Source organism: Copadichromis virginalis, linkage group LG17, assembly GCF_057382275.1.
Source record: "Copadichromis virginalis isolate Kocher_CV1m ecotype Utaka linkage group LG17, C_Virginalis_male_GT1.1, whole genome shotgun sequence".
NCBI classification, from domain to species: domain Eukaryota; kingdom Metazoa; phylum Chordata; class Actinopteri; order Cichliformes; family Cichlidae; genus Copadichromis; species Copadichromis virginalis.
In genome coordinates, this window is record NC_140634.1 from 26,351,402 (window position 1) to 26,363,506 (window position 12,105).

At 41.7% G+C, this 12,105-nt stretch overlaps 1 protein-coding gene across 4 annotated transcripts in view; it reads left to right on the forward strand.

The window, feature by feature from the left end:
- Positions 1–12,105, forward strand: part of LOC146689529 (fatty acyl-CoA reductase 1) — a 65,910-nt gene that overhangs the window by 27,851 nt on the left and 25,954 nt on the right. The window contains exon 1 of one of the 4 annotated variants that reach the window (XM_085436588.1): positions 7,334–7,454. The exons of the other annotated variants lie outside the window; for them this stretch is intronic. Coding sequence (XP_085292714.1) covers positions 7,446–7,454 — 9 coding nt within the window. The 5' untranslated portion in view covers positions 7,334–7,445. Of the gene's footprint in view, positions 1–7,333; positions 7,455–12,105 lie in introns of those variants that run through there. 4 annotated transcript variants of the gene reach the window in all.

Consider the following 12,105-nt stretch of genomic DNA (forward strand, 5'->3'; position numbering starts at 1 on the left):
CTGACTTTTCTTCTCCGTGTCACTGCACCTGAGCCTAAAAGGTAGTCCGAATCTATTTTTCTGGTGTGCTGTAGGTTACTGTTATGTACTACATGTGCAAATATGTACCCATAACTTGTTTTTCAAAATATTAATAAAAGGGGTGTGTCTCCAAACAGCCATCTCTTTCCTGACAATTCCTTTTGTGCATATTCTCTTACATATGATAAGTCAACATTGAAACACCTGCGGCTTTTAGTCAGGTGCGGCTAATGTATGTACAAAACAGGATTTTCCCCTGATTTTAGCTTTTGCGGCTAATATTCAGGTGCGCTTTGTAGTCCGGGAAATACGGTAGTTAATCTATAAGAGGATCTGGAGGTTTGGTATTACTGAGATAGGTTGGAGTCTTGTTTATCCTCTGGTTTAAAAAAACATTTTTATTCTTATGATCATGCTCTCTTCCAGGATAACAAGGATGGGATACCATTTGGTATAGTGTAATTTCTCTCCAATAGAGTTTGGGGATAAATACAATATTCAGGGTCTTTCCTACATAAGGAAAGATATTGTCTTGCTCTAAAGGAACAGCACATGAGTTGTTTACTCAAATATGAAATGCATTTTCTCTTCCTCCAATTCTTATCCCTGATATTCCTGCGTTTGCTCTCACAGCTATGGCCAGAGGTTCTATTGCTAACACAAAGAGAATTGGTGACAGAGGGCAGCCCTGCCTGGTTGATCGCTGTAAATTAAAGGTTTTGATACGTTATTATTAGTTAAAACTTGTGCTGTTGGATGTGTATACAATAATCTGATCCATTTCAGGAATGTTTCACCTAGTCCATATCTGGGGAGCACTTGTAAGAGATAATTCCATTCTATTCTATCGAAGGCTTTGCACGCATCTAGTGATAGCAGCGCAGTGTCCTCCCTATTGTTTTTCTCATAAAGTACATTGAGGACACGTCTTATATTATGATAGCCTTGTCTCGTTTTAACAAAACCTTGTTGATTGTCTGTTATCAAATTAGGCACATATTTATCTAGTCTCCTAGAGAGTGCTTTACACACAATCACATCCCATAAGACTAATTCCCCTATAAGAGGAGCATTCAGTCGGAGGCTTATTTGGCTTCAATAAAAGGGTTATTGTAGCTAATCTCAGTGAGTCTGGGAGTATTCCGGACTTATATGACTCCTCATACATGTTAAGAAGTGGCTGCATTAATTTATTTTTAAATGTTTTATAGAATTCCATTGGACGTCCATCAGGGCCAGGCGTTTTACCGCTATTCAGGTCGTCTATGGCTTCTGACAGGTCTTTTATTGTTAAAGGACTATCAAGGGCTGTTTTATCCTCTTCTGAGAGGGTTTGAAATTTTAACTGATCAAGAAATGCATCGTGTTTCTCTGTTTCCTGTATATTCAGATTGGTATAAAGATTGATAAAACGCTCTGAAATTTTCGTTTATTTCTAAAGGGTCTGTTGTTATAATACCCGATTTGGACTTTATGTGGGTGATGGCCTTTTCCGCTTGCATCTTTTTTTATCCTCCAGGCCAATAATTTTCCTGCCTTCTCTCCTTGGTCATAAAAGAATTGTTTGGTCCACATTAAACTTTTTGCCACTTTCTCTGCTGTTAATTTATCATACCTGGCTCTTAGAATAGTCAAATTGTTTAGTTTAGTGGGATCATTGCTCTGGTAAAATTCTGTTTCATTAGATTTAGTTTGTCTTTCTAACGATTTTAATTCTTGGTTATATTGCTTACTCCTGTTGCTACTGTAGCTTATAATTTTCCCTCTTATGTAAGCTTTAAATGCTTCCCACCTAATACTAGCTGTGGTTTCATCTTTATTTATTTGAAAATATTGATCAATGCAAGTTTCTATAAATTTGACAAATGATGGGTACTTTAACAAAAATGTTTGCATCCTCCATCGCTTTACACCTTGGTCAACTTCACCCAGATCAACTTCACCCAATCTAACTGATAGACATACTGCTGCGTGATCACTAATCACAATACTGTTATACCAACAGTTCTCAACACAAGGTAGTAACTCTGTAGAGATAAGAAAGTAGTCTATCTGCGAATGACTTTGATACGAACTAGAATAACATGAAAATTCCCTGTTATTTGGATTCCTTGTTCTCCAGACCTCATTTATTCTCAAATCTTTCATATAGTTAAAAAGTATTTTTCTAGTCTGGGTATGAGTAGTGTCAGCTTGAGACGACCTATCCAGGTTAGGGTCCAGGGCGCAATTAAAGTCCCCTCCTATGATATAAAGGCCCTCCAAGGTTGATATTGTGAGAAATAGATTTTCATAGAAGGATGGGTTATCCTCGTTGGGGCCATAGATATTTATCAGGTTTATTTCTAACATGGAGATACGGCCCTGCACAATTACATATCTCCCGTTTGGATCTGTAATCACCCTCGTAGTTTGAAATGGGATTGACTTATGTATAAGAGTAATGACTCTTCTGGCATGTCTAGTAAAAGAAGAGACCTGACCCTGCCATCTTTTGGTTAATAAATGTATCTCTGATGCAGTAAGATGAGATTCTTGTAGGAAAATAATTCTAGAGTTAAAATGTTTTAGTCGGTTTAATACTTGTTTCAGTTTAGCTAACTTCCGTATCCCCCTAACGTTCCAGGTCGTAATGTTAACGTTCAAAATGTTTTCTTTAGTTGTCCTCTCCATAAAATATTGTCAGACTGTTTACTTAAATAAACAAAGTAAAGGAAAAATTGAAGAAGCAGGTTTGCACATACATTCACACACTCACACATACCAGATAAAGAACTTGTAAACAATTTCTGATTGAACATTTTCATTTCCTTGTTGGAAATGTCTCCCCCCTCCCTTGAACAAATTATTTGGAGGGCGTTAATCCACGTCACTGAGGAGTAACTAGTCAACGCGACCTCTCCAAAACCCCATAAATCAGACAGTGTATACTAACCATATGATACAGATTTTTTCCCCAGTAATAAAGTAAAGTTTACCCTTGGTAGGACAAAACAAAAAAAGACTTAGTTGAGGTTCAGCTGTTAATATACAACCCAAAAACGATTGCGATCAAACTTAGAACGAATATGCGCTTAAAAACGCTCAGTTATGTTAACATAAGTTCAATTCAATTTTATTTATATAGCACCAAATCACAACATAAGTCGCCTCAAGGCGCTTCATAGATACAGAGAAAAACCCAACAATCATATGACCCCCTATGAGCAAGCACTTTGGCAACAGTGGGAAGGAAAAACTCCCTTTTAACAGGAAGAAACCTCCGGCAGAACCAGGCTCAGGGAGGGGCGGCCATCTGCTGCGACCGGTTGGGGTGAGAGAAGGAAGACAGGATAAAAGACATGCTGTGGAAGAGAGACAGAGGTTAATAACAGATATGATTCAATGCAGAGAGGTCTGTTAATACATAGTGAGCGAGAAAGGTGACTGGAAAGGAAAAACTCAATGCATCATGGGAATCCCCCGGCAGCCTACGTCTATTGCAGCATAACTAAGGGAGGATTCAGGGTCACCTGGTCCAGCCCTAACTATATGCTTTAGCAAAAAGGAAAGTTTTAAGCCTAATCTTGAAAGTAGAGATAGTGTCTGTCCCACATAAATTCGAGCTCAAAATTTTATCGGTCTCTTATCAGTGACTCAATTACTGGTCAGTTATGTTGAAGCAGAGGCAGTCTTATGGAGTGTCTTAATGGTTAACCTGTTGTTTAACCGACTCACTGGTGTTGAGCATCTTCTGCTGTTTCCTTCGGCAGATTCTTGTAGAATTTTTCAGCTTCTTGAGGTGTTGAGAAGAGGTGGATCTTTCCACCGTACAGGATCCCGAGTCTGCACGGGTTGTGCTGGAATCCACGGAAGGCATTGATATCAATACACAGTTTGACAACCGGGTGAAATCACCGTCGGATCCGAACCGTCTCCGCAGACAGATCCTGTGCAAATGTGATCTTGGCCCCATCATGTGTAATTTGTTGTTTTCTTGCTTCCCGATATACCAGTTCCTTCTCTTGGAATTTTAAGAAATGAACAAGCACCGCTCTGCTCTGGTTTGGTTTCCCGGAGGCAAGCGTGCGATGCACTCGTTCCAGTGTGAATGACTTGTCGGGTGATTGTTGCCCCTCTGCTCCCTCTTTTATGCCGAAGACGCGCAGGTTCTTTCGTCGTCCGCGGTTTTCCAAATCATCTGTTTTGGCTTCAAGAAGTGCGATTCGTTTGATAGCCGAGTTCAGTGACGTTTCTGTTTTCTCAAGTGTGCTTTCAACTTCGGCAATGCGGGCTTCGGCCTCTTCGATATGAGCCCCCTGGTTCAATGTCTTGCTTTACCTCCGAGACTTTACCCTCCAGTGCAGTCACTGCGCTCGCCATCCCAGTCAGTCTTATATCGATGCTGTCCAACTTGGCTCCAAAATCCGACCGGAGTGATTTGAGTTCATCCGGGGGTCCACTTCATTATTCACCCCTGTGTATCTGGTGTGCTTTGAGAAGTAGGAGAATATGAGTGCACTGGATGTTTAATAAAGTCGGGAGGCTTTGGGGCAAAGGATGTCCTAAGGACAAAAAGATCAGAGAGAAAAGCTGCGGGTTGAGAGGAAATGGGTGAAGGAGACAACAGCAGAGGGAAGAAAGGAGGAGAGAGGTGAGGATGAGCTCCGAATATGTGGCGTCAGCTGTATCAGCAGCAAAGCATGACTCAACAAAAACCTCCAAACTGTTTTCGACTTAATGAGGACCAAAGGATTGACGCTGGCTGTGCGTCGATGTGCTCGCTCGCAGGCGATGCGTGCTCCGGCCTCTGCTCTCTGTGTACCATCAGCCTCAAACTGTCAGTACACCTAAGAAAACCTCCTCTGTATCACTCCTCCTTCCTGTGATAGCATCTATTTTTACTGCTCTCATTGAACCTTGCTGCTGCATTCATTATTCTCACAGCTGCTGTGATGGCAGTGGAGCAGCAGTTGGAGAATGCGTACCTTAACGTAGCACAACACTTTTTTTGGGGGGGGGTGTATTAGTTTTTTTGGTTTTTTTGGTTTTATTTCTCCCTCCTCTTGTCAAGGTGACTGCGATGCCTCCGCTTCAGAGACTGCCTCTCACCATGTAATTAGTTTACTCTGACACAACAGCGCTGTAAAAGTGCCAGTTATAACACCCTGTAATTTAGGCTCAGCAGAAATGGCGAGAGTGGGCGACAAGGAGAGGAGTTTCACATGCACGGCCCTCCTCTGCTGTGGCTTTCAGGGGAGAAAAGTAATCGTTGACGATCAAACGGTTTATTTGTCGACGCTTCAGCAACAGAGCTGCATAATTTGTATACTTAGGGTTATGTTAACTTGGTTTAATGCTGCAAGTCTAGAAAGCCTGAACCTGTAAGAAGTCTAAGGGTTTTGGATTAAAGAGCACTTTTAATTTCTACATTATACATACAAGTTACTAAATGAACAATGATTATGCACTAAATAAATCAAATAAAACAAAGTAAATAACACGGTGTTTGTGTAATAAAAGCCAGGGTACTCAACGCAAACAATGGGGAAACTGTAGGAGCGCTAAGCACTGACTGACAGAGTCCATCAGATCTTTCACATAGTTCTTCAAAATGCATACAAAAAGTCCATTTTTAGGGTTGCACGTGTCTTAGCTATTGTTTTGAAGCCACTACATTAAACTAACTCAAGCGTTCTACATTTGGCCTCTGTGAAAGTAAAATCGTTTGAGATGGCATCAGACAGCTTCTGGGTTTGAAAAGTAAGGCCATTGTTCTTAGAGCCCATCGGGGGCAGTATCTGTGGCCTTACTGAAGTCTGTCGGAAAATGACCCGTGGTCCTGGCTCTCTTCGGGTCATATTAAAGAAAAAATGAAACCCATTTTGTACATTTTGCTTATTTCAAGTTTCTTTGGGCAGGATTATTAGGATGTGCGCTGTTAATTGTTTTGCAGTCGCAGATCCATGCCTCTCTTGTTGGCAAGATGGCAACAGCAGAAACATTCAGCTCGAGGCTTCACAAACAAATCACACTTCATCTGACATATATACACTGCTTCTGGTTAGTTACTGTGGGTTTGCTCAGACCCCTAAAGGTCATTTACTCCAGTTTACTGCAGAAGAAGTCGCTTCAGCAGTTGGGAGCAGTCTGATTCAGTCAGTTACCAATTATGGTTATCAATCATTGCCTGCCTTTTTATGGCATCAGTTAGCCATTTTAATTCAAAATTACCAAGGGAAAAAGGAATTTGAACATTTATAACAACTACATAAATGACAGAAGCCATCTTTAAGGAAATGTATCTAATTTAGACTTTGGCTTTTTTTTTTCTCCCCACATCTGTGTTTTGGGAAGCTGTCCAGTCGTCCACCTTTTGTATACATGTTTTTTTTCTTTAATGAAATCTGTCAGTCATCATAATGTGCCAGTTTGATTCTTTACTGCTGCCAAATTAGCTGAATGGAAGTTTCCAAGACAATTTCAGCCTAATGAGGATTCATTAAGCTGGATTAGTGAAGCCTTGTATGAAGAACAAGTCCTGGAGGAGTCACTGGGAAACCCCACAAAGCCGCACTAGCAGATCTGTGTCACACAGCAGCACCATGCAGGCAAATTAAAAAAAAATAAAAAATCAATAAAAGGAAATATAATGTTGTAAATTGTTTGTGTACAATCAGATTTTTTTATTATTTTTAACACATCTCCCACTTGTGTTTGCAGTATTTCCCCTGCCATCAGGTTTTTCATTGGTTTTGGCATCCGTCTATTAGTGTCTGCTATCAGGTCACTGCTTGATGCTCTGCCAACCGCAGGCTCGCTCATGCTCAGTCTGCATTCAGAAGTTTCCATGACCAAGCTTCAACTACTAATTGGTATTCATGCAAGTCCTCGGGTCAGTATTATTCTGTTCAGATTTGGGATAATTCATGAAGGCGAACCGCTTCGTCTCTCAAGTAGCCTCTCTTCTCCTCCTTCAAACCAGGCCAGTATCTTTTCTTACCACCTGTTGCTAGGTAACGGCCAAGAGATCTGTCCCATTGTGTTTTTCAAAGGATGCAATCAGATGAGCTGCCCCGAGCAGGAAAAGGACAAACCGATAGGAATCTCATTGTTTCTGTGCTTCTCCGCTGCTCCGACTCTGACATTTAAGCTCTGTCTCTCTCTGTTTCTGTCTGCGCTGAGGCTTCTTTGATTCACTGAAAACATTTGGATGACTGCAGCTCTTTCTGCGGTACCGGGTGCCGAATGGCATGTCAGGCACTTGATAAGTAGGCCTTTGGGTACAAAAAAGCCTCTCTCCTGCTCTGTGGCATGCTTTTCCCACCCACTAGCAGGCTGTTGAAGCCTAGTCATAGTGTTTGAGGCTTTACAGCACACTGCAGAACCAGCTCTGTAACTGTGAAGGATGTGCTGGGCTGTCAGCTGAAGAGGTGGAAAGTGGAATGCTTGCGGTAGGAACTGGGGTCTTCTGGAATTTAGCCGACAAGGCAGGATCCTGTAACCGGGGGGGGGGGGCTCTGTAGTCATGCTGGAGAGGCTGTTCACTGATCAGTGTGGCAGCTGGAGCACAGATGGCTCTAAATGATCATAAACGTTCTGCCTGCATTAGGTTCATCTGGAGGCACTTCAGGAAGGAGTTGGAATGTTTAGAGACGTTGCAATTACGGCAGGCTGACTTGCGTCATTGTGAAGCTGCCCAGACTTGAACATAAAGAGAGTTATTAGTATGAATGTAGTGCATCACTGCTTGATGTATGATAAGATGCCTGAAATACCTCCGCTTAAGACACGTCATGGAAATGGTCACACCCGAGTATGCGTGGAGCGAAAAAAGTATTCGAGTATTAACACGTGCTTACGGATATGATCCATTATAGATACCAGCATAAAGATTATCATTGTCTGTGATGCCAAAGTACTGAGCTCTGTGAAACACAAGTAACAAAAGTGTGACACTATTTCGTTTTTTACAAATTAAATGTCAATGTGAAAACAGCCGTGACTATGGATGAGGTCCTCTCCCTTCTCTGTGGTTTTCAGTCGTTTACCCATTATTACACTTTGATCTAATATAACTGCACTGTTGTATTGATTTCCTCTTGTTTGCATCCACAGCCAGGTGATCTTTCCAGCAGTATAAATATTCAAGTTTCATTGATTGCTGCTGTCCCTGACGGGCAACCCTGGGCTTCACTTGTGGAGCTGGGCATGAAATTCGTGCCAGCTGCCAGCATCTGTAGCATCTATCTATCGCTCCCCGGGGAAACGTCAGCCTGTTCTTATCCTGTTTCCCAATGTTAATTCCTGATTTAGTGCTTATTAGCTAAATCCTTCACTTAATGTGTGCCAGTGTGCATTGCAGTGTGTTTAAGGTGTGTTGAGGTGTGTATGTTTAAACAGCAATCTAAGGATGAAGGTGCGTGCAGTGACTTGGCATTTGCTGCTCTGACTCCTGCAAAGAGATGACTATTTAGAGCACATGATATGGCAGCTAGTCTGGCCTTCAGCATGCCATTTGTTCCTCTGTGGTTGTTTGTCGTGCAATAGCATGAATTAGGCAAACAGAATGAGGTGACCTAAAGCTCTAACACTCCTCCCTCGAGAGAGAACGAAAAGGATTGCATGTAGTTAGTCCACAAATTAAGTCAAGTTTATGAAACAGACCAGCATAATAAAGGTTGCTGGTGAAGCCGTTTGGGAAGAGGGGGTGTTCTTCCGGAGCTTGTTTCAGCCCTGCTCAGTGTTCCACAGATGTATGTGGAGGGAGACTACCTGACTACCTGAAACGCCATGTTTCTGTGAGGCTGAAAGTGTTGAGAACTGCAGTCCCTGGAGGTGCCACATGTGGCTGCTTCCAGACGTCTTCAGTTTCCTGTTCCTACCTCAACAGATTGTTGGCTTAAAGTTAGTGGGTGTATTCTCTCAGGTGTCCCAACACCGGCTGCACCATTAGTCCCTGAACCATACCTCAAGTCTCTATTTGTAGTGTTGATGTCTTTTGGAGTATTTTTACTAGAATTAATTAGTTAAAATGTTAATGTCCAGTAAGTTTGTGCTTCAGTTTTGATGAATGAAATTCAGGTATTTTATTAGGCTGTTATACAGCTGGTATCTGTGTCTGTTAGCCAACTTTTATGTCTGTCTGAGATAAGGCTGTGCGATGTGACCAAAATCTCATATCCCGATTTAAGACATCTATCGTCCGATAACGATATAAATCACAAAAACTTAAAATTTTCCGAAAATTCTGTGAATCTCGGGCAGCTCGACTTGCATGAAGTGTTTCCAGCTGGGCGTCGTGTACCTGGAGTCGAATGTTTTAACAGATGCATGAAACGATACATTTTTAGACATAAGTTGTAATGGCCGCTGTTTTCTTTGAGTATTTATTACATGGCGTGCTGCGGGGAAAAGCCTGTTCTAACGTTTGAGTCTAAGGTTTATTTTTTAGCACCTGACGGCTCTTTTTTTACTTCTCATCCGTAAATACTCTGCATACTCTTTCACGTGATTTGGTTTATTTTGAAAAGTCTCAACAGGATCTTGAGCTTTATTCTGAAAGGTTTATGTGGAAAATAAACAATCGGACACGCGATGGTTTTATCGTTATTGTTGCTAAGGACAACGCATAAAAACAGGCGCTTGTCCGTCCATAGTGTGTTTATAATAAATATAAGAGAAAGAGAGAACTTTAAGAAATTAATATAGCCACTACAGTGACCATCAAAAAGATGAAAAAAATATTGCCGTGAACAGTTTATTTCGCCACACCACAAAACAAACAATAGCGTAAAATGAAACGATAGACGTTTTTATATCGTGATCCGATATATATCGTTATATCGAACAGCCCTAGTCTGAGAATGTGTTTTATGTTCTGTATCTCATCCTTGAAAGAAAAATAACCCTGAAGTATTTAAAGAATCAAATCATGAATCAAGGCTTTTTAATATTGTATGAACAGCTGGAGGCAAGTGAAGTCAACAAATGGGGCTTAACTAAAGAACGAAAACACATGGTTTCAGATTTGGTCGGGTCGAGATGAATGCAATCCTGTTTCCTGTCATTAAAGGGGCAGAGAGGGTCACAGAGAGGCGGTTTTGTCCTCGGAAACACCCTCAGATCAGTGTGAAAGAACCTAGTTTCTGACGTGTTGCCTTAAAGATGATATTTTAATAGTAGACGGAAATAATATACACAGTTGTTGGCGATCCACATTCTTCAAAAAGAATGTCTTCAAACGAAATATTTAACGTCACTTTATTGTTTGTAAGAGATTCGGCCCACTTTTCTTTCAGAACTGCCTTTTCATAGTCATGTCACAGATTCAACAAGGTGCTGGAAGTCTTCCTCAGATTCTGGTCCATGTTGACATGATAGCATCACACAGCTGCATTGCACCATCACATCCCAAAGGTGATCTACAGGATTGAGATCTGCTGGCTGTCGAGGCCATTTGAGAGCCGTGAACTAATGGTAATGTTCAGGATTTGAGCTTTGGCATGATGGTGATGCCCAGTGGTCCCCAGATAGTGGGTAAAGCAAGCTGACGGGAGTGGTGCTTGGGTTATTTATCACTGTGGTTATCTGTTCTCCTTTGTTTCCCATTCTGATGCTTCAGCAGGTCGACTTGACCGTGTCTGCATGCCTAAATGCACTGAGTTTCTGCCATATGATTGGTTGATTAGATATTTGCATTAATGAGTCGCTGAGCAGGTGCACCTAATAAATCATTACTATGACTATTGACTCAAATCGGACATCATTTGTCTAATCCAGTGCATCTCATGTGGTTAATGATCACATTCTTTCTGCATAAAAGCAGAGTGCAAATGGCTGCGAATGCAATGAGATTTGTTTTGAGCTAATGTCACTCTGACCTTTTACTGCCTGAGCAAAACTATAAAAGGTCCAGAGAGGCCTTGTAGATTGGTGGCACCAGACTGCTGTAAATCCGGTACTCAAACAATGATGGGCTTTCCTGTGGCAAGCACAAAGAGTTAACGCTGAGGAGGGGAGTGCTGGAATTAATTATCAAGTGAACTTGGCATTTATAAATGGTAAGAGAGCACAGCTAATTATCTGCAGCATTTAATATGGGCAGAAAAGCAAGCAGCGCACACAATCTTGCTTATGTCTCTCCTTTTGCTCTTGGAGGGTAATAAAATTCCCCTTCGCTCAGCAGGAGGTCATTGTCTTAAAGACTGGAAGCCAGCGGCCTCCCGAACTCCAAGCCCAGAAACTCTGCATTTGCTGTCACCGCAGACTTGATTACTGCCCTCGTATTGATCGCTTCAGTTGAGTGTACGACGTAAGCACAGGCATGAGAAAACCCTCCATTTTCATTACTTTGCTTTAGTGAGCTGTTCCCCACAAATCGTGATCAGTTGGATGAGATGGCTGAATAGAGAGAATGGGTATTGTCTCTCTTAAGCAAGTCGTGAAATATAAAGCCTTGTAAAGGCGGCATTTGCTGCCAGGTAAACCAGAACTCTCCCTCCTGCATTTACCTTGTTCCACCTATTTTCATCAACTATTTTTTGGTATCTTGGTGCCAGGTACCCAGAAAAAGCTAATCGTTATTAAGGCGGTATTTCTGAAACGGCAGGTATTGTTTTGGGGGGGTTTTCTGTTTTGTTTTGTTTTTAACTGTGAGGAGGAGTGTGCTGAAATGTGTTGTGACACAGGATTGTAAAATGTATGTTTTATATCACGGGAGACGATTGGAAATGAACCCATTTTTTTTTTCCTTAATTTGCTGAGAGCTTCAGGAGGGTTAGACACATCTGTCCTCCTTCACAGCTTCCCATGAGAGTCCTTGCATTTCTGATTTCTCCCCAGGCTCAGCGCTTCATCCTTACCGCGGGTGTTGTCACTGAGGCAGACGGGAGAGAGGGGAACCTCACTGGTATCTGGAAATATAATGATGGTTATTCAGCATCCTTCACCCTATCTAGAACCTTTTGTTGACAGCCCAGGAGGAGATTTGGTTTGTGCGAGTATCCTATTATTTGACTAATTTAGTCAGTGCATGCCAGGAAATGGAGGTCGGCACTGGAGGTACAGATACATTAATTGCTTCTTTCTAACACGTTGTGGTAG